We start from the raw sequence: 22,876 nt of genomic DNA, 5'->3' as shown, positions 1-22,876 counted from the left end.
CGCCCCTCCTCCTCCTAGTCGGAAGTCCCGGTTTGTTTAGTAAATTACGACAGTCGTAAACTGAGATTTTGTGACGGCTTCCCAACTTTACGACAACCACTATGGCGGCTGCCGGTGGTGGATTTGGAAGTGCGAGGAGCGTCGACGAGCGTAAAGAACAGACCCGGATTGACAGGACCGAGGTGTTGCGACAGGTACCTCAGTTTGGGGGTTTCGGGAACCATCTAGAATTGAGAGAGTGGAGGCTTTCAGGGAGCCAGGCTTCTGGTTCTCCTGCCTCCCCGCAGCCTTAGTATCTCACCTTACCTGGTTGTGTGGGGGTAGATGTCTCCCTTTGGAATGCCCGCAAATTCTTGGGTATCTTCTGCCTCCTAGATGCTCTGGCAGGCTCCAGTTGCTCATATTCTTTTCAGTAAGACTTGTTTATTTCCTCTGAATTTCCTTATCTTTTAAATCATCCATTCTTGACATTTCTATCACCTGATCACCTGAGCTGCGCACTTTCGAAGAACTCCGCCACTTACAACGACTCTCTATGCGTTTTTTATAGCCTCAGTTCTCGCTCTTGCTATATCTGAAATGAAATTTTCCGTTCTCAGGAACACATGTAAGCCTTGTCAGAGTAGACCGTTTCATTCTCCTTTTAAACTATTTATATCAGTTATTGGCTTATTGTAAACCCTTACTGATGCAAATAAGGATTGAGACAAGAGACCCAGAGAATTCAGCCCTTCGAAAAAGGTTGAGAAGCATTCTATTTCTCATTAAGATTGAGATGGGGTAGAGGTAACATAAAGAATGCAGGAAGTAAACTGTACTATTGAATTATCTGACAAGATGTAAGAAGTGTGGCAATGAAGGGGAAAAGTTGTATGTTGGAGAGCAGTGTAAGATGAAACAAGTGATGGTTTTTGTTTTAAGCTGGAACAGTTTAAAACGAGTTTAAATGCAGATGAGAAAGAGCCGATATAGGAGACAGGAAGGAGAAGGTGTAACGACTACAGCCAGATTTACAGGGGAAGAGAGGGCAATAAGTCTTAGGTGAAAGGTTGGTATTGTTCCCTGATTTCAGCATATGTAATATATGTGTATAATAAATATCCTTCATCCTTGTCTCTGATATTTCAGGCAGTTTTTGGAGAGAGTAGGGTTTGTGATAAATTGTATAGTAGAGCTACGTACGGAGGTTTGAGAAGGACCAACCCCAGCTTTGAAATTTGGGGGGAGAATGAAAAGGCAGGAACAACTTCCTAGAAAGATCTTACTTTATTTGACTGTTGTTGAAAGATGAATAAAAATTAGCAATATAATCATTTGTTTTTAGAAAGGTGATTCTTCCTGAAGCATTTTGGGGGTGTGGGTAGAGGGGTATGGGCACTGCAGACTGAAGGTGTGGAGGTCAGTCCCCAAACAGTAACAAAAGTATCAGGCAGTATCAGTGGGATAGTGAAGGGAAAAGAGATTCAAGTCATATTTGAGGTAGGGAGCTTAGGGAGAGGGAAGGGTCTACAGTAGGTCCCTGGATTCTGTCTTTGATTGGTGGCTCATTTCACTAGAGACTGGTAATTGGTAATGCAATTGGTAATGTGGAAGGAGAGTTTGTTTGTTTGTTTAAGTCTTTCTTACACTTTGGTGGAAGCAAATTCCTGGTAAGCCTTATATGAAAGTGGGAGAAGTTTTTGTTTTGCTTTTTTGTGAAAGGCAAGTGGATCAATTGTTAATTTTTCTTTTTTCACTGTTTTAGGCTAAAGCCAATTTTGAAAAGGAAGAAAGGCATAAAGAACTTAAACGACTTCGGGATAAGGAAACATGGATGCTACCTGATGTGAATAAGCGAGTTGAACAGATCTCACAGGTGAATACTAACAGGCTTACTTGATGTAAGCTTATCTGTCTTTTTTTTTTCTTTTTGTACTTATTCAAGTTAATATTGGAGGAGTAACTTTATAGACTATTTTTGCAAGTTACAGAATGAATATCATATAGTTGGCATTACTGAATATTTTCTCTCTCTGGCCAAAGTAGTATATTTTAATATTTTGGACATTATGACATTGGAAAGATTTTGTTAGTTGAGTTGGCTGGTAGAAAGCTTAGCTTCAAATTTCTAGCCCACTTGTGGCAAGTTTATGGATCTAAAAAGTTATGTGTTTTAAGCTTAATGTCATGCTTTTGTTTCTTTTTCTTTTTTTTTAGGGGGGTTGTCTCAATCCTTGTTTTCTCTTCCCACAGTTTATGCTATCTTGTTATATGTTATGTGGCTAGTAATCGTCTATAAATTCTTTTGGGCCCATTGAAGGAGATACACACACACGTATGTCTGTGCATGTATGTGTTTATTTGATTATATTTGTCTGTCAATGTATCTACAAATAAAAATTCCCTTATATTTTTCTAAGAAATTTTAGCTATATGATTTATTAGTAATGCATGTATTATAGAAGTATGGCAAAGTTTCTTAGAAGAAATTATTTATTTAGTCATATTCCTTGTCTCCTTTCAAGAAAGATTTAAAGGTTTTTAGAATATAGAGCTTTCTTTCCCTCAAAATACTTCCTTTTAAAGTAAGCTAAACTAAATTCTTACCTCTTTAACATGATTATTTATAGGAACACTGTGTGAAGAAAAAGAAGAAAAAAGACAAGCATTCAAGAAAAGTAAAAAAAGAGAAGAAAAAAAAGAGCAAGAAACAAAAGTGTGAAAAAAACAATGAGTCAACTGACAGTTCATCAGTAAGTATGTACTAAAACTAACCAAAGCAGCTACTTGAGAAAATTTTATTTAGAGGAACAACATATGGGAACCTAAAATATATATGAGAACTTAGATAATATTATTAGTTAGGATATGAAAATGCCTGGGAGACATCTATTTGGAGATACCTAAGAAATGGTAGAAATACGGATCTTAGGTTATAGATAAAGGTAAGAGGATGGAGATACATTTTGAGAATCATTGCTCATTGAAGCCATTAGAATGTATGAATTGCCTAGGGTAATTGAAAAGAAAGAAGAATACCAATACTGAGGAGCCAGACAGAAAGTAAAGGATATTAAGTAGAAGTAGTTGGAAAATTAGAAGGAGAAGCAGGAAAAAGTAGTACTGTAAAATAAGGGAAAAGAGTGCCAAGATATTTCAGAGTCTGTTACCTCTGTTTGCTTTTCATAGAAATTAACATTTAAGTCTTTAAAATAGGTTGTATTTATATATTTATCTTTGGGACAAAAAGGAATAGAATGCTGGGTCTGCTGTGTCTCTAGCCAGGTCTGGGATGAGAGGACTCACAGAGGATAGGAAAGCAGGCCAAACCCTCATGCTTATTTTCAGGAAGAGAAAGGTATGTTGTGCTTAGTGAGTGATGAGCTAGAGATGTTTAGGGATAATTGGACTCATAGGTATGATCTTCAGAGGGTTATACTCTCAGTTGAATCATCATGTTTGACAATCTGGCCTTCTTGTAGTTTCAGAAATTAAATTTTTGGCAGTATACCCTGAGATGATAATTGGCTCATGAAAGCCTATCTTATTTGAGAATGCAGTGTCTTAATTCATAGTGAGAAATACACCTGGATAGTTTTATTGACTCTCCAGCATATTTTGTAATGGTAGGAATATTATATAGAAAAAATTTTTTTTTGGAATACAACTCAGTGTAAAGGGAGTTAGAAAATCTTAATGTGAAAAGAAGATAGAGGCACTTTTTCCACAATTGTGGGATTGAGTTGCTGACCCCATTGAGAATCTGATAAAAGTGATCTTTTCTTCAAAAAGAAATTTATATACAAAATTGTTTATTTCAGGGGAGTTTGTAAAACTCCCAGGAGTTTACATAAGGATCACAGCTTAAGAATCCTCATCCCATGGGGATATATCTGCCAGGACAACTAAACATTTATGTTATTTGATTAAGGGCACTTGCTTCCCTTTATTAGAGACACACTGTCCTGTTCTTTGTTGTTCTTGTTGCTATTGCTGTTCTTCTCTGCAACATACGTAAGTCTTTTTGTTGCAACATATAGCATGTACATTTATACATACCTATTAAGTTGTATAACATATACCTTAGAGAGAGTAGTTTGAATGAATGCTCAGTGCCCACATCACATTGAGGTTGACTGAAGAAGAACAGAGAAACTTATACTGACAGTGAAGGGTAGGAAAGACAGAATGATAGCTAGGGGAATCAGGTTGGTTGGGAGGTCTTTTTGAGAAAATGTTTTTAGGAAGAGAGGGATAAATATTACTGAGGAGAATGCTAAGTTTGGGTGAGCAAGCTTCCAGGGGAGGGGGTAAGCTTAGTTGGGAAGTAGGATCACCTTCTCTTCTGAGCTAGAAGGGAAGTAGTAAAGATGTATACAAATACAGATAAATAAGGAGGAGGTAGCAGATAAATAAGAAGGAGAGCAGATTATTGATGGTGTTTCTGCTTGATGTTCTCTGTTTCCTTTGTGAAGTAGAAGGTAAAATCATCATCTGAGACGACAACTTGGGAGTAGAAGTAGGATGGAGGGATTGAGGAAATAGTATAGATTTGAAACAACTTTGCTTAGGTAATAAAAGAAGGAAATGAATTGCTGGGAACCATTGAGGATCAATGTGAGGCTGGAAAGCATATCTTGACTGTCAAGGTCTCTATTTTTTTTTCTTTTAACTTTTAAAATGAGCTTTACTGAGGTATAATTTACATATAATAAAATAATCCTATATTAATTGTACTATTTAATGAATATCCCTTTTTAACTCTGTCAGTTAAGATAGCATTTCCATTCCCCATAAAGTTCTTCGTGGCTCTTTGCAATCAATTCCTCCTCACCCTCCCTCTGCCTCCACTCTGGGATTGGGCAGCCATAGATCTGCTTTAGCACACTATAGATTAATTTTCGCTGTTCTAGAATTTCATATGAATATTCATATATGGTTGACCCTTGAACAACACGGGTTTGGACTGCACAGGTCCATTTGTACGTGGATCTTTTTTGAGAAATATGTACTAGTTCTACACAATCTATGGTTGGTTGGTTGGATCTGTGGATGTGGAACCATAGATATGGATGGCCAACTGTAAAGTTACACGTGGATTTTCCACTGCACAGAGGATCAGCACCCCTAACCCCCACATTGTTCAAGGGTCAACTGTAATATGATCCTTTTTGTGTCCGGCTTCTTTGGCTTTACGTAATGTTTTTGCAACTCACGTAATTGCATGTAGCAGTATTTCCTTTCTCTTTATTGCTATATTCCAGTGTATGAATATACCATAATTTGCTTATCTGTCTTATCTGTTCAAAGTCATTTGGGTGGTTTTTTAGTTTGCGCTAGTATGAATAAAACTACTGTGAATGTTTGTGTACAAGTCATTTGGTGGACATGTTTTTCTCTTGGAAAAATGCCATCGTTTTCCAATTTTCCAAAGTGTTTGGACCATTTTACACTCCTACCAGCAGTATTTGAGAATTCCAGTTATTCTACATCTTTGCAAGCACTTGGAATTTTCAGGCTTTGTACTTTTTTGGCCATCCTACTTTGTGTAGTAATATTTCATGTGATATTTCCCTGAACACCAGTGATGTAGAGCATTACTTGAAGTCTTTATTGGCCATTCTGTTTTCTTTTATGAAGTCCAATTTATTAATTATTTTCTTTTATCATTAATTTTTCTTAGTTACTGCTTTTGGTGTCCTAATTTTTGCACATCTCAAGGTTGTGAAGATTTTCTCCTGTGTTTTTTTCAAGAAGTTTTGTAGCTTTGGCTTTTTTGTTTATCAGCGATTCATTTTGAGTTAATTTTTGCTTATGGTATGTAGTAAGTGTCAAAGTTCAGTTTTTCCATGTGGATTTCCACTTGTTCCAGCATCATTTGTTGAGAAGACTAACCTTTCTCTGTTGAATTACTTAGGCTCCTTTGTTTTAAATACAATTGAGCATATATATTTGTGGGTTAATTTCTAGACTCTGTTCTGTTCCATTGGCTTGCATGTCTCTCCTTGACCAGTAAATAAACTGTCGTAATTACTGCAATTTTAGGGTCAGTCTTGGAATAAGGTAGTGTAAGTTCTATGATTTTGTCCTTTTTGAAAATTGTTTGCTACTCTAAGTTCTTTGCATTTTTAAAATAAAGTTTAGAATCAGCCTATCACTTTCAACAAAAATATCTACTGATATTTTGATTGGAATTGTTTTGCATCAATAGATCAATTTTGGGGGAATTAATATCTTAAAATAGAGAGTCTTCCAACCCATCATGCATGTGGTATATCTCTCCATCTCTTTAAGTCTTCTTTAATTTCTCTCACAGTGTTCTGGAATTTTCAGTGTAGAGGTCTTACTATCATCTTTTGTTATATTTTTTATATTTTATTTTCTTGGGGTGCTGTTGGAAATGGAATTAAAAAAATAAATTTTATTTTTTGTGTGTTTGCAGCTAGCATATACATTTACAGTGGATTTTTGTATATTTACCTGTATCTTGTCACCTTGCTAAATTCACAAGTACTAGCGTTAGCTTTTTTTGGTTGATTTCTCAGTACATGATTATGTTATGTGTGAATAAAGACACTTTTTTCTTTCCGATCTCTAGGCGTTTTATCCCATTTGTTAATTTTTTGTTATTTTATTTCACTAGCTAGGACTTCAATATAGTGTTGAATAGAAGTGGTGAGAGTGGACATCCTTACCTGTTCTTTATCTTAAGTGGAAAGCATTTATCTTTCACCTTTAAGCATGATGTTAGCTGTGGGCTTTTCATGTATGCCCTTTTAAACTGAGTAAATTCTCCTCTATTTTTATTTTTTTCTGAGAGTTGGTGTCTTGAATGAGCATTGGATTTTGTCAGATACTTTTTCTGCATCTATTTATATAATTATATGATTTTTCTCTTTTATTCCGTTAATATGGAGAATTACATTGGTTGAGTTTTGAATGTTACAGCAACCTGAATTTCTGGGATACACTCTATTTGGTTATTTTTGTTTATTTAATTATAAAATATTTTATTTATATATACTTACAAGCGCATTTTATTTTATATATATTTTTTCTGATGTAATTTGCTCACAATTAGTTGAGAATTTTTGCATCTGTGTTTATGAGGGGTATTGGGTTTTGTTGTAAGGGTAATGCTGGCCTCACGTATGAATTAGGAAATATTCCCTGTTCTTCCATTTGTAGAAGAGTTTGTGCAGGATTGGTGTGATTTCTTCCTTAATGGATTGTTAAAACTCACTAGTCAAACTGTTTGGGCCTGGAGTTTTCTTTGTGGGATGCTTAAAGCACAAATTTAATTTCTTTAATATCTGTTTTAAATGTTTTCTGTTTATTCCTGAGTTAGTTTTGGAATTAAGGTTTGCAAGGAATTTGTTTATTTCATCTAAATTGTTGAATTTATTGTCATAGTATTATAATATTCCTTTATTGTCCTTTTAATGTCTGTCGAGTCTGTAGTTATGTCCCTTCTTTCATTCCTGATTTTGGCTATTTCTATTTTCTCTTTGTTTCCTTGGTTAGAATAGTTTTAGGTTTATCAATTTTATTAATCTTTTCAAAGAATTGCCTTTTAGTTTCATTAATTTTCTAGTTGTGTATTTTCTATTTTATTGATTTCCACTGTCTTTTTACTGTTTCTTTCCTATTACCTATTTTGTATTTAATTTGCTCTTCTTTTTCTAGCTTCCTGAAGCGGGTGTGTAGGTCTTTGATTCTAAATCTTTCTTATTTTCTAATGAGTATTTAATCTACAATTTTTTCTCCTAGTACTGTTGTATCTCCATCTAACTAATTTTGATGTGTTATGTTTTCATTGTCATCTTTTCAAAATATTTTCTAATTGATTTTGTTACTTTTTTTAAACTTACAGACTATATATGGGTTTAAAATTTTCCAGGTATTTGTGGATTTAACCAATTTTGTTTTTGACTTCGAATTTAATTCTGTTGTTGTCATAAAACATACTCTGTATAATTTAGTTTTAAAAAAAAATCATAGAGCCTAATTTTATGGCCTAGCCTATGCTCTATCTTGGTGAAAATTCCTTATATAATTGAAATGAATGTATATTCAGCTGTTGTTAGTTGTAGTGTTCTATGAATGTCAACATGGGAAAGCTTATTTATAGTGTTAAGTCATCTGTATTCTTACTGATTTTCTATTTTCCTCTTCTGTCAGTTACTGAGAGAGCAGCAGTAAAATCTCTGTGTTGTGGATTTGTCTTTTTCTTTCAGTTTTGTCAGTTTTTGCCACATGTATTTTGAAGTCTTGTTAGATACATACACATTTAGGATTTTTGTATCTCCTTGATGAATTGATGATTATATCATGAAATGTTCCTCTTTATCTCTGGTAATATTCTTCTTTAAGGTCTACTTTTGTCTCATAGTAATAAAGCCTTTTCAGTTTTCTGACTTTTTGTTTTCATGGTGTATTTTTTTTTATTCTTTTGGTTTTAAAGTATCTGTTTATTTTATATTGAAAGTGTATTTCTTGTGGACAGTCTGTGTTTGGGGCTTGCTTTTTTATCTAGCTTATCAGTTTCTTCCTTTTAAATTAGAGGATTTTCTCCACTATATAATATGACAGCCATATTGACTTTAACATTTTTGGTTAAAATTTACTGAAGTTATATCAGGTTGAAAGTTCATTTCTTCAGTTTCACTAGCCAAATTTTTAAAGTGTTTGTAGACACATATGGCTAGGTTAGTGGCTACCATATTGGGCGGTGTAGGTATAGAAAGATCCTATTAGATAGTGCTGGTTTAGATTATTTATGTTTAATGTAATTACAGGTATGTTTGAGTTTGTCTGCCATCTTGCTTTCCGTTTTCTATTTGTCCCATTTATTTTTTATTATTTTTTTCTCTTCTTTTTCCTAGCTTCATTTGGATTAATTGGTTTTATTTTAGTGTTCTTATTTGTTTATTCATTCATTGATTCATTCTATTTTTTTTTTAGTTTAATGAAAGATTTTTAAAATTCTGTAGTGCCTTATACTTTTCAAAAGTTTCACAGACATGATTTAATATAATCCCATAATAACCCTTAATTTTAATCCCCTGTGCCTATATTGCCCCTTTCCCCTTCTCTCTCCCCACTGGTAACCACTAGTTTACCCTCTATATCTGTGAGTCTGCTTCCTTTTTGTTTTATTCACTAGTTTGTTTTATTTATAGATACCACATATAAGTGATACTTTGTAGTATTTGTTTTTCTTTGTCTCACTTACTACTTCACTTAGCATAATGCCCTCCAGGTCCATGTTGCTGCAAATGGCAAAACTTCATTTTTTTTAATGGCTGAGTAGTATTCTGTTCTATTGTATATATATGCCATATCTTTATCCATTCATCTGTTGGTGGACATTTAGGTTGCTTCCATACCTTGGCGATTGTAAATAATGCTGCCCTGAACATTAGGGTTTATGTATCTTTTTGAATTAGTGTTTTTGTTTTTTGGGAGTATATACTTGGGAGTGGAATTTTTAGATCATATGGTGGTTGTATTTTTAGTTTTTTAAGAAACCTCCATACTGTTTTCCACAGTGGCTGCACCAGTTTACATTCTCACCAACAGTGTAGCATGGTTCCCTTTCTTCACATCCTTGTCATTTGTCATTTGCATTCTTTTTGATGATAGCCATTCTGACAGGTGTGAGGTGATATCTCATTGTGGTTTTGATTTGCATTTCCCTGATGATTAACGATGTTGAGTGTCTTTTCGCCCATCAGCCATCTTCATTTCCTCTTTGGAAAAATGTCTGTTCAGTTCTTCTGCCCATTTTTTAAATGGGTTATTTGTTTTCTTGATTATGAGTTGTATGAGCTGTTTATATATGTGGGGTATTAACCCCTTATCAGTCATATCATTTGCAAATATTTTCTCCCATTCAGTAGGTTGTCTTTTCATTTTGTCAGTTGTTTCCTTTGCTGTGCCAAAGATTTTAAGTTTAATTAGGTCCCATTTATTTACTTTTGCTTCTGTTTCCTTTGCTTTAAGAGACGGATCCAAAAATATATTGCTGTGATATATGTCAGAGAGTGTTCTGCCTATGTTTTCTTTTAGGAGTTTTATAGTATAGGTCTTACATTTAGGTCTTTAATCCATTTTGAGTTTATTTTTGTATATGGTGTTAGAGGATGTTCTAATTTCATTCTTTTACATGTAGCTGTCCAGTTTTCCTAGCACCACTTATTGAAGGGACTGTCTTTTCTCCATTGTATATTTTTGCCTCCTTTGTCTTAGATTAATTGACCATAGGTGTGTGGGTTTATTTCTGGGCTCTCTATCCTGTTCCATTGATCTATGTATCTTTTTTTTTTGGTGCCAGTACCATACTGTTTTGATTACTGTAGCTTTGTAGTATAATCTGAAGTATGGGAGCGTGATTCCTCCAGCTCTGTTCTTCTTTCTCAAGATAGCTTTAGCTATTCAGTGCCTTTTGTGTTTCCATACAAGTTTTAAAATTATTTGTTCTAGTTCTGTGAAAAACGCCATTGGTAATTTGATAGGGATTGCAGTGAATCTGTAGATTGCCTTGGCTAGTATGGTCATTAAAACAATGTTAATTCTTTCAATCCAAGAACACAGGTATATCTTTCTGTTTGTGTCTTCTTCAGTTTCTTTCATCAGTGTCTTATATTTTTCCGAGTACAGGTCTTTTACCTTGTTAGGTAGGCTTATTCCTAGATATTTTATTCTTTTTGATGTGGTGGTAAATGGGATTGTTTCTTACATTCTCTTTCTGATAGTTCACTCTTAGTGTATAGAGATGCAACAAATTTCTGTATATTAATATTGTATCCTGCAACTTTACTGAATTCATAGATAAGCTCTAGTAGTTTTCTGGTAGTGCTTTTAGGATTTTCTATGTATAGTGTCATGTCATTTCTAGATAATGACAGTTTTACTTTTTCTGTTCCAATTAGGACTCCTTTTATTTCTTTTTCTTGTCCAATTGTGGCTAGGACTTCTAAAACTATGTTGAATAAAAGTGGCAAGAGTGGACATCCTTGTTTTGTTCCTGATCTTAGAGGAAATTGAGCATGACGTTAGCTGTGGATTTGTCATGTATGGCCTTTATTATGCCCACTTTCTGGAGAGTTTTTATCATAAATGGATGTTGAACTTTAATGTAAGGTTTTTCTGCATCTATTGAGATGGTTATATGGTTTTAATTCTTCAATTTGTTAATGTGGTGTATCACATTGATTGATTTGTGAGTATTGAAAAATCCTAGCATCCCTGGGGTAAATCCTACTTGACAAAGGTGAATGATCCTTTTAATGTATTGTTGGATTCAATTTGCTTATATCCTGTTGAGGATTTTTGCATCTATCTTCAGCAGTGATATTGGCCGGTAATTTTTTTTTCTCGGTATGTTTGTCTGGTTTTAGTATCAGGGTGGTTCTGGCCTCAGAGAATGAGTTTGGAAATGTTCCTTCCTCTGCAATTTTTTTGGAATAGTTTGAGAAGGATAGCTGTTAACTCTTCTCTAAATGTTTGATAGAATTCACTTGTGAAGCCATCTGGTCCTGGACTTTTGTCTGTTTGGAGTTTTTTTTTTTTTTAATTACTGATTCAGTTTCATTACTGATAATTGATGTATTCATACTTTTCTCTTTCTTCTTGGTTCAGTCTTGGGAGATTGTATCTTTCCAAGAATTTGTCTATTTCTTCTAGGTTTTTCATTTTATTGGCATATAGTATGTTCTTAGTAGTCTCTTTTGATCTTTGGTATTTCTGTGGTGTTGTGACTTATACTTTTTCATTTCTCATTGGACCATTTCTCTTTTTCTCTGATGAATCTGGCTAAAGGTTTATTGGTTTTGTTTATCTTTTCAGAGAACAAGCTTTTAGTTTCATTGATCTTTTCTGTTGTTCTTTTAGTCTCTGTTTCATTTATTTCTGCTCTGATTTTGATGGTTTCTTTCCTTCTACTAACTTTGAGTTTTGTTTCTTCTTTTGCTTGTTTCTTCAGGGGTAAGTTAGGTTCTTTATTTGAGTTTTTTCTTGCTTCCTGACATAAGCTTGTATCACTGTAAAGTTCCCTCTTAACTGCTTTTTCTCATCCCAGATGTTTTGGATCATCATGTTTTCAGTGTTATTTGTCTCTAGGTATTATTTCCTCTTTGATTTCTTCAGTGATCCATTGGGTTTTTAGTAGCAAATTCTTTAGCCTCCATATGTTTGTGTATTTTTGCAGTTTTTTTCTTGTACTTGGTTTCTAGTCTCACAACATTGGCAAAGATGCTTGATATGGTTGCAGTTTTCTTAATTTTACTGGGGCTTATTTTGTGACATTTCTCTAAGTTATTGTTTGTCTGAAAATTTGTTTTGTTTAGTCTTCATTTTTGAAGTTTTTTTCCTAGACAGGTAATTTTAAGTTTATAGTTCTTTCCCTGTACTTTAAGATGTCATTCCCTTGTCTTTTGCCCTACATTGTTCCTAATGAGAGAAATTTGCAGTCATGTTTATCCCTTTCTCTCTATATATGATATTTCCTTCTGCTCTGAATGCTTTTAAAATTTTTTCTTTACCACTTTTTTTAGCAAATCAATTATGATATGTTTGATATTGTTTTCTTTGTCTTTATCCTGCCTTGGGTTCATTGTGCTTTTCTGATTTATGAGTTCATAGTTGCCATCAAATTTGAAACTTTATGGCTATTATTTCGTGAAATGTTTTTTGTGTCCCCTCTTATTCTGCTAGTATCTTTAATTCTGTCCCACAAGTCACTGAGCCTTTATTTACTTTTGTTCTAGCCTTTTCTGTTCTTTAGTTTGGATAGATTTTACTGCTGCATTTTAGGTTCAAGTTCACTAGCCTTTTCTTTTGTAGCATCTAGTTGGCTGTTATCCCCAGTCATTAAAGTTTTCATTTCAGTTATTTTTCATCATTATGCATTTCATTTGGGTCTTTTTTATATCTTCATTTTGACTCCTATTTGTTCATGCTTTCCTTTCCTTGGGCATATTTATAATAGCGGTGTCAAAATCCTAGTTTGCTATGTCATTATCTCTTTATTTCTTGTTCTGTTTTGATTAACTGATTTCTTTTCTTGTCTTTGGGTCACATTTTCCTGCTTTGAATGTCTAGTAATTTCTAATTAGATGCTGAACCTTGTGAAAGTTATATTGTGACTACTGGATTTGTTGTCTTCCTTTAAAGGATCTTGAGTTTTCTTTTGGTGGGGAGTAGGTTACTTGTGTATTAGCTTAATACTTTTCAAAGGCTGGTGTTTAAGTTATGTTTGTGTGCATCTAGAGTAGCCATTACTACTAAGATATGCTAAGGCATGCCCTTTGTGGTTTCTCTGCTGATTGCCCTCGGTATTCAAGGAGATTTCTCTATTCTGGTTGGTGGGAACTAGAATGTCTTCTAGCCCTTTGTGAGCTCTGGGGATTTCTCCGCTCATAGCACCTAATAATTGTTCCTTCCATGGTAATTATTCTTTGTCTATCCTTGTGGACTTGCATCCTAAGAATGTTCAGTTTGGTATTCAGTTAAAGACTACAGGGGTCTCTTGTATAGTTTTCTGGAGTTCTTTCTCTGTGTAGCTCCCTTTTCATGGATGCTGTATCTCAGCCATCACAAAGTAAAAATTCTGTTTTCCTATCTCAGTGAGATTGTCATATTGGGCTTGAGTTACCCTGCCTTGTGCCATGGTCTAGAAAGTGCCACTAGGCAAAAAGCAGTAGAGTGTAATTGTAGCACTCACCTCGTTTGTTTGCCTTTTCTCAGGGATCATAGTCCTGCACAACTGAGATTCAACGTCTAAAAACAGTTGTTTCTTATATTTTTTATTTTATTTTCATTTCTGTATATTTTTCTAGTCTGATGTAGCATTTATTTTTTCATGGCCAGTGCAGAAGTCTTCAAGTATCTTTGAGAAATATATGTATTTATGTAGGTACTTTATATTTTAAATATAAAGTGTATACGTTTTATGTGTATTATGCAAATATAAGTACATGTATTTTATATACGTATGTAATATTTCATATATATATAAAATATGTACATTTACATATGTTTTTATTGGTGGCACTTTTCTGTCTTGGTTCTGTATTTAGGTTTTGACTGTTAGATGGGATTAGGAGTGTGGTTAATTATGATGGCTACACATGAGAAGAAGAGTCCTGGGAGCTGTCTTAGGTCAAGAGGCACGTTGATGGTTTATGAATTCTTCAAGGTAGGATGGAGGATTGAAACAGCAGGAGAACTTAGGTCATAGTATGGGGAGAGGGGAACATAAGTCATGCTGAAGTGGTGAGGTGAGTGAATAATAGTGAAAATTAGCAACAAAATTAATAGAAAGGGAATGGAGGCAGGAGAGTTGTACAGAATGGTCCAGTTGACGTTGTGTAAATGAATAATGAGTACCAGCTGTATCACATATGCTTCTTTCATTCATTACCTAGTATTTAATGCAGGCTGCTGCTTAAAGTTTCTGACTTGGGCTTTTGCAAGGGTGGATTGAGTTAATTTTAATGCACATTTATTGAATACCAACTCTTTGCCAGACATTTTCATATACATGGGGAATACAAATATATAGAGTTCAGACTTTTGGGGAACTCATTTTATAGTTAAACAGACACATACTTCCAGTATGTAATCTCATGATGCCAAGGCACTTCAAGGTATTAAGGGAAGGAGGATTTCATATGCAGGTTTTGAGGAAATGATGCTTGAGTTGAGACTTAAAGGATGAGTAAGAATCACCCTGGCATATAGAGGTGTTTGTGCACAAGGAATTGTGAGAGCAAGGCGTGGAAGTAGGAGATAACATGATATAAAAGTGTCTGTGTGTGTGTGTGTGTGTTTATGTATATACGTAGGTAAATACAACTATAAGCAACTTAATATTAGATTATAAAACAAGAGGAGGGTGAATGGAGATGAAATTGTAAGAGTTGATAGGACTTTGTAAACCTAGAAATTTGAATTATTCAGTAGGGAGTATATCATCAAATTAGGTTCATTTGTGTTATTAGAGAACCCCAGAATAGCCATTGGTTAATATAAAATACATAGAATATTAAAATAGTTAACTTTTCTTTTTTCTTTTTCTGAATTTTATTTTTATTTTTTTATACAGCAGGTTCTTATTAGTTATCTATTTTATACATATTAGTGTATATATGTCAATCCCAATCTCCCAATTTATCCCCCATGCCCCCCCATTTGGTGTCCATACATTTGTTCTCTACATCTGTGTCTTTATTTCTGCCCTGGAAACCTGTTCATCTGTACCATTTCTCTAGGTTCTAAATATATGCATAAATATAGAATATTTGTTTTTCTCTTTCTGACTTACTTCACTTTGTATGACAGTCTCTAGGTCCATCCACGTCTCTACAGATGACCCAATTTCATTCCTTTTTATGGCTGAGTAATATTCCATTCCACTGTAGATATGTACCACATCTTCTCTATCTGTTCGTCTGTCGATGGGCATTTAGGTTGCTTCCATGACCTGGCTATTGTAAATAGTGCTGCAGTGAACATTGGGGTGCATGTGTCTTTTTGAATTATGGTTTTCTCCGGGTATATGCCCAGTAGTGGGATTGCTGGGTCATATGGTAATTCTATTTTTAGTTTTTTAAGGAACCTCCATACTGTTCTCCATAGTGGCTGTATCATTTTACCTTCCCACCAACAGTGCAAGAGCATTCCCTTTTCTCCACACCCTCTCCAGCATTTGTTGTTTGTAGATTTTCTGATGATGCCTATTCTAACTGGTGTGAGATGATACCTCATTGTAGTTTTAATTTGCATTTCTCTAATAATTAGTGATGTTGAGCAGATTTTCATGTGCCTCTTGGCCATCTGTATGTCTTTGGAAAAATGTCTATTTAGGTCTTCTGCACATTTTTTGATTGGCTTGTTTTTTTAGTATTGAGCTGCATGAGTTGTTTTCATATTTTGGAGATTAATCCTTTGTCAGTTGCTTCATTTGCAAATACTTCTCCCATTCTAATTGTTGCCTTTTCCTCTGGTTTATGGTTTCCTTAGCTGTGCAAAAGATTGTAAGTTTAATTAGGTCCCATTTGTTTATTTTTGTTTTTATTTTCATTATTCTAGGAGGTGGGTTAGAAAAGATCTTGCTCTGATTTATGTCAAAGAGTGTTCTTCTTATGTTTTCCTCTAAGAGTTTTATAGTATCCAGTCTTACATTTAGGTCTTTAATCCATTTGGAGTTTATTTTTGTGTATGGTGTTAGGGAGTGTTCTAATTTCGTTCTTTTACATGTAGCTGTCCAGTTTTCCCAGCACCACTTATTGAAGAGACTGTCTTTTCTCCATTGTATATCTTTGCCTCTTTTGTCATAGGTTAGTTGACCATAGGTGCATGGGTTTATCTCTGGGCTTTCTATCTTGTTGCATTGATCTAAATTTCTGTTTTTGTGCCAGTACCATATTGTCTTGATTACTGTAGCTGTGTAGTGTAGTCTGAAGTCAGGGAGTCTGGTTCCTCCAGCTCCCTTTTTTTACCTCGAGATTGCTTTTGCTATTTGGGGTCTTTTGTGTCTCCATACAAATTTTAAGATTTTTTTTGTTCTAGTTCTGTAAAAAATGCCATTGGTAATTTGATAGGGATTGCACGGAATCTGGATTGCTTTGGGTAGTATAGTCATTTTCACAGTATTGATTTGTCCAGTCCAAGAACATGGTATATCTCTCTGTCTGTGTCATCTTTGATTTCTTTCATCAGTCTTATAGTTTTCTGAGTACAAGTCTTTTACCTCCTTAAGTAGGTTTATTCCTAGGTATTTTATTCTTTTTGTTGCAGTGGTGAATGGGATTGCTTCCTCAATTTCTCTTTCTGATCTTTCGCTATTAGTGTATAGGAATGCAAGAGATTTCTGTGCATTAATTTTGTATCCTGCAACTTTACCAAATTTATTGATGAGTTCTAGTAATTTTCTGGTGGCATCTTTAGGATTTTCTATGTATAGTATCATGTCATCTGTAAACAGTGACAGTTTTACTTCTTCTTTTCCACTTTGTATTCCTTTTATTTCTTTTTCTTCTCTGATTGCCGTGGCTAGGACTTCCAAAACTATGTTGAATAAGTGTGGCGAGAGTGGACATCCTTGTCTTGGTCCTGATCTTAGAGGAAATGCTTTCAGTTTTTCACTGTTGAGAATGATGTTTGCTGTGGGTTTGTCATATATGGCCTTTATTATGTTGAGGTAGTTTTCCTCTATGCCCACTTTTTGGAGAGTTTTTATCATAAATGGGTGTTGAGTTTTGTCAAAAGCTTTTTCTGCATCTATTGAGATGATCATAGGGTTTTTATTCTTCAGTTTGTTAGTATGGTGTATCACATTGATTGATTTGCATATATTGAAGAATCTTTGCATCCCTGTGATAAATCCCAATTAATCATGGTGTATGATCCTTTTAATGTGTTGTTGGATTCTATTTGCTAGCATTTTTTTAAGCGTTTTTGCATTTGCATCAGTGATATTGGTCTGTAATTTTCTTTTTTTGTAGTATCTTTAGTTTTGGTATCAGGGTGATGGTGGTCTCGTAGAGTGAGTTTGGGAGTGTTTGTTCCTCTGCAATTTTTTGGAAGAGTTTGAGAAGGATGGGTGTTAGCTCTTCTCTAAATGTTTGATAGAATTCACCTGTGAAGCCATCTGGTCCTGGACTTCTGTTTGTTGGAAGATTTTTAATCACAGTTTCAATTTCATTACTTGTGATTGTTCATATTTTCTGTTTCTTCCTGGTTCAGTCTTGGAAGGTTATACCTCTCTAAGAATTTGTCCATTTCTTCCAGGTTGTCCGTTTTATTGGCATAGGGTTGCTTGTAGTAGTCTCTTAGCATGCTTAGTATTTCTGCGGTGTCTGTTGTAACTTCTCCTTTTTCATTTCTAATATTATTGATTTGAGTCCTCTCCCTCTTTTTCTTGATGAGTCTGGCTAACGGTTGATCAATTTTGTTTATCTTCTCAAAGAACCAGCTTTTAGTTTTATTGATCTTTGCTATTGTTTTCTTTGTTTCTATTTCTTTTATTTTGGCTCTGATCTTTATGACTTCTCTCCTTCTGCTAACTTTGGGTTTTGTTTGTTCTTCTTTCTCTAGTTCCTTTAGGTGTAAGGTTAGATTGTTTATTTGAGATTTTTCTTGTTTCTTGAGGTAGGCTTGTATAGCTATAAACTTCCCTCTTAGAACTGCTTTTGCTGCATCCCATAGGTTTTGGATCGTCGTGTTTTCGTTGTCATTTGTCTCTAGGTATTTTTTTATTTCCTCTTTGATTTCTTCAGTGATCTCTTCGTTATTTAGTAATGTATTGTTTAGCCTGCACGTGTTTGTGTTTTTTATGTTTTTTTCCCTGTAATTTATTTCTAATCTCATAGCATTGTGGTTGGAAAAGATGCTTGATATGGTTTCAATTTTCTTAAATTTACTGAGGCTTGATTTGTGACCCGAGATGTGATCTATCCTGGGGAATGTTCCATGTGCACTTGAGAAGAAAGTGTAATCTTTTTTCGGATGGAATGTCCTATAAATATTAATTAAATCGAACTGGTCTATTTTGTCATTTAAAGTTTGTATTTCCTTATTAATACTCTGTCTGGGTGATCTGTCCATTGGTGTAAGTGAGGTGTTAAAATCCCCCACTATTATTATGTTACTGTCGATTTCCTCTTTTATAGCTGTTAGCATTTGCCGTATGTATTGAGGTACTGTTATGGTGGGTGCATATATGTTTATAATTGTTATATCTTCTTGGATTGATCCCTTGATCATTTTGTAGTGTCCTTCCTTGTCTCTTGTAACATTTTTTATTTTAAAGTCTAGTTTATCTGATTTGAATATTGCTACTCCAGTTTTCTTTTGATTTTCATTTGCATGGAATATCTTTTTCCATCCCCTCACTTTCAGTCTGTATGTGTCCCTAGTTCTGAAGTGGGTCTCTTGTAGACAGCATATATATGGGTCTTGTTTTTGTATCCATTCAGTGAGCCTGTGTCTTTTGGCCGGAGCATTTAATTCATTCATGTTTAAGGTAATTATCGATATGTATGTTCCTATGACCATTTTCTTAATTGTTTTCGGTTTGTTTTTGTAGGTCCTTTTCTTCTGTTGTGTTTCCCCCTTAGAGAAGTTCCTTTAGCATTTGTTGTAGAGGTAGTTTGGTGGTGCTGAATTCTTTTAGCTTTTGCTTGTCTGTAAAGCTTTTGATTTCTCTGTCGAATATGAATGAGATCGTTGCTGGGTAATGTTGCTTGTAGGTTGTTCCCTTTCATCACTTTAAATATATCGTGCCACTCCCCTCTGCCTTGTAGTTTCTGTTGAGAAATCAGCTGTTAACCTTATGGGAGTTCCCTTGTATGTTGTTTGTCATTTTTGTCTTCTTGCTTTTAATAAGTTTACTTTGTCTTTAAGTTTTGTCAGTTTGATTACTATGTGTCTCAGCGAGTTTCTCCTTGGGTTTCTCCTGCCTAGGACTCTCTGCGCTTCCTGGACTTGGGTGGCTATTTTCTTTCCTGTGTTAGGGAAGTTTTCGACTATAATCTCTTCAAATATTTTCTCGGGTCCTTTCTCTCCTCTCCTTCTGGGACCCCTATAATGCGAATGTTGGTTTGTTTAATGTTGTCCCAGAGGTCTCTTAGGCTGTCTTCATTTCTTTTCATTCTTTTTTCTTTATTTTGTTCTGCGGCAGTGAATTCCACCATTCTGTCTTCCAGGTCACTTTTCTGTTCTTCTGCCTCAGTTATTCTGCTGTTGATTCCTTCTAGTGTATTTTTCATTTCAGTCATTGTATTGTTCATATCTGTCTGTTTGTTTTTTAATTCTTCTAGATGTTTTTTCTTTAATTCTTCTAGGTCTTTGTTAAACATTTTTTGCATCTTCTCGATCTTTGCCTCCATTCTTTTTCTGAGGTCCTGGATCATCTTCACTATCATTATTGTGAATTCTTTTTCTGGAAGGTTGCCTATCTCCACTTCATTTAGTTGTTTTTCTGGGGTTTTATCTTGTTCCTTCATTTGGTACATAGTCCTCTGCCTTTCTATTTTGTCCATCTTTCTGTGAATGTGGTTTTCATTCCACAGGCTGCAGGATTGTGGTTCTTCTGCGGTCTGCCCTCTGGTGGGTGAGTCTAAGAGGCTTGTGCGTTTCCTAATGGGAGGGACTGGTGGTGGGTAGATCTGGGTGTTGCTCTGGTAGGCAGAGCTCAGTAAAACTTTAATCCTCTTTTCTGCTGATGGGTGGGGCTGAGTTCCCTCCCTGTTGGTTGTTTGGCCTGAGGTGACCCAACCCTGCAGTACAGGCTCTTTGATGGGGCTAATGTTGGAATCTGGGAGGGCTCATGCCAAGGAGTACTTCCCAGAACTTCTACTGCCAGTGTCCTTGTTCCTGCAGTGAGCCACAGCTGCCCCCTGCCTCTGCAGGAGACCCTCCAACACTAGCAGGTAGGTGTAGTTCAGTCTAGACCGATGCTCCTTCCCCATGGGTCATTATGCACACAGTACTTTGTGTGTGCCCTCCAAGAGTGGAGTCTCTATTTCCCTCAGTCCTGTTGAAGTTCTGCAATCAAATCCCGCTAGCCTTCAAAGTCTGATTCTCTGGGAATTCCTCCTGTTGCCGTACCCCCGGGTTGGGAAGCCTGACGTGGGGCTCAGGACCTTCACTCCAGTCGGTGGACTTCTGTGGTATAATTGTTCTCCAGTTTTGAGTCACCCACCTAGCGGTTATGGGGTTTGATTTTATTGTGATCGTGCCCCTCTTACCATGTCATTGCACCTTCTTCTTTGTCTTTGGATGTGGGGTATCTTTTTTGGTGAGTTCCAGTGTTCTGTCAATGATTGTTGAGCTGTTGTGATTCCGGTGCTCTCGCAAGAGGGAGTGAGCGCACGTCCTTCTACTCTGCCATCTTGAACCAATCTCTAAGTTTTCTTTCATATGGAAGAAATCAAGTAGGCAATTTAGTGTGGTCCTCTGGGACCAAATCTTCTAGTTTTGTTCCTCCATTGTCTTGAAAAAGTACCTCTTAGTCTAGATAACAGGAATGAGGATGCTCTCTTTTTTGTAACTTCCAGAAAGTCCTACATAGTACTTTCATTTCCACCTTATTGGAGACTTGATTAAGGTTTCACTCTCCAGCAAGGTAGGCACATTACATCTCCAAATAAAATTGGGTTCTGTTGGTAGGAAAAAAAAGGCATAACAGTAGTCTTTATGACAGGGAGTCAAAGAAGAGGAGTACTGTGGTCGGATATGCCTTTTATAATACTCTAAAGGTATTTAGGGTGGGGGTTGGAGAATGAAAGTGAGCAGGAAAGACTGGGGTTTTGGAGACTAATTTGGTTTTTCCAGTTGTCTAAGTGAGAGATAAACAGATCTGAATATATATTAGTTGTGACTCTTGGTTGTAGGTAGCAGAAACGAAACTTAAATTGGTTTAACCACCCCCCCACCAAAAAAGGGAGTGATTTATTATTAGAACACAAAAGTCTGATAGGACATAAAGGAATGCACCTGGGTTTTAGGAATAGCTCGAACTAGTGTCATGAATGCTTTTATGAATCCTCTTACCATCTTCCTTTTTTTCCCCCTCTAAGTTCTATTTTTGCTTTTCTTTATATAGATAAATTTTTCCTGAATTCTGTGCCTCATGACAGAAATGGTCTCTGCCAATGCCTTTCGAGTTCTCCTTTGTTATAGAGTAAACCATTTAGCCTTGATTTCAAATTCCTGGAGAGTGACTATGATTGAAATTAATTGGTTCAGGTGCCTATCTCTGAAACAGTCAGCTGTGGCCAGGGATGGAGGTGAACTCCCATGATAATCATTTGGTGTTCACTGTAGTTGAGAAATCTTTTGGAAATGACAGTCGTAGGTTTAGATGGGAGGAGTAAGATGATCCTGAGATTTCTGACTCGAGTAAGTGGGTGGTTTGTGATGCCAGGTAGCTCAATTCAAATATATAGAAGAAGGATCAAGTATTGTGGAAGTAGATGCTGGGTTCACTTTTTGTTCTTACTGTGTTCAGCATGGCATTTAAATATTGTAGGCAGTTGTTTAAATCACGGAAACTTTGGGTGGATAAATTAGAAAGATATCAGTATAATTGTGGTAGTTTAAGTCATGAGAGAGGATTTAATGTCCCAAGGGGAATGTCTAGAGATTAAAAAGTATAATTGGCAAAGACTGGAAACCCAAACAAAGTTGATAGTTAAGGGTTGAGAAAAGGAGGAAGAGTGGAACCACACAGAGTTTTTATGTGGAAGTATGTAAATTTGAGAATTCTAATTATATGCTAAATATTCTTAGAGCTCTGAAGATGAGTGGGTTGAGGCTGTTCCCTCCCATACTACTGGCAAGGAAAAGGCCTGGAAGGTGAAAGATGAAAAGTCAGAAAAAGAAGACAACCAAGTTATTCAGGTAAGCTGCCTGATTTTAAACAAAGAAGCATCAACTTACAAGAGTAGATGAATGTTAAAATGAAAGATGATTGTAATTTATTCAGAAGAAAAACTAGACTTTGTAAACAGTATACTTTTATGAGTAATTTTAGCAATAATGCTGTTTGCTGATCCTTTGGGCTCCCCTTCTTCTCCTGTGGGAAAGTTAGCATTTATCCCTATTTTAGTCCCTCAGAGGGTTTCCTACTTCTGGTTGTTGATAAGGAAGTGGCACTTTTCCCCTTATGTACTTGAAGTCTTGTATTGTTACATCTATCTGACTTTTCTACAGCAAGTAGAGTTCAGTCACAGTTTTTCTTTCCCTTCATTTCATGCCATAATTTTCTTAGCAATGCTTATAGTTGAATAGTTCACAAATTTTGGGTTATAGTTCATACGCCTGAGGAAGAGTGCTATATTTACACTGTTAGCAACAGTGAAGAAAGAAAGGTGAAAAGAACTATGTT

The 22,876-nt window shown here is 35.5% G+C and overlaps 1 protein-coding gene across 1 annotated transcript in view; it reads left to right on the top strand.

The window, feature by feature from the left end:
* Positions 1–88: 88 nt before the first annotated feature.
* The window catches only part of CWF19L2 (CWF19 like cell cycle control factor 2), a 187,524-nt gene continuing 164,736 nt past the window's right edge, over positions 89–22,876 (top strand). The window contains exons 1-4 of the mRNA XM_059929351.1: positions 89–194; positions 1,745–1,855; positions 2,610–2,732; positions 22,279–22,389. Of these exons, the coding sequence (XP_059785334.1) occupies positions 102–194; positions 1,745–1,855; positions 2,610–2,732; positions 22,279–22,389 (438 nt within the window). The 5' untranslated portion in view covers positions 89–101. The remainder of the gene's footprint in view (positions 195–1,744; positions 1,856–2,609; positions 2,733–22,278; positions 22,390–22,876) is intronic.

The sequence above is a fragment of the Balaenoptera ricei genome, chromosome 8, assembly GCF_028023285.1.
Source record: "Balaenoptera ricei isolate mBalRic1 chromosome 8, mBalRic1.hap2, whole genome shotgun sequence".
NCBI classification, from domain to species: domain Eukaryota; kingdom Metazoa; phylum Chordata; class Mammalia; order Artiodactyla; family Balaenopteridae; genus Balaenoptera; species Balaenoptera ricei.
The sequence above is the reverse complement of the archived record's forward strand: the minus strand, read 5'-3'. Positions and strand labels throughout refer to the sequence as shown.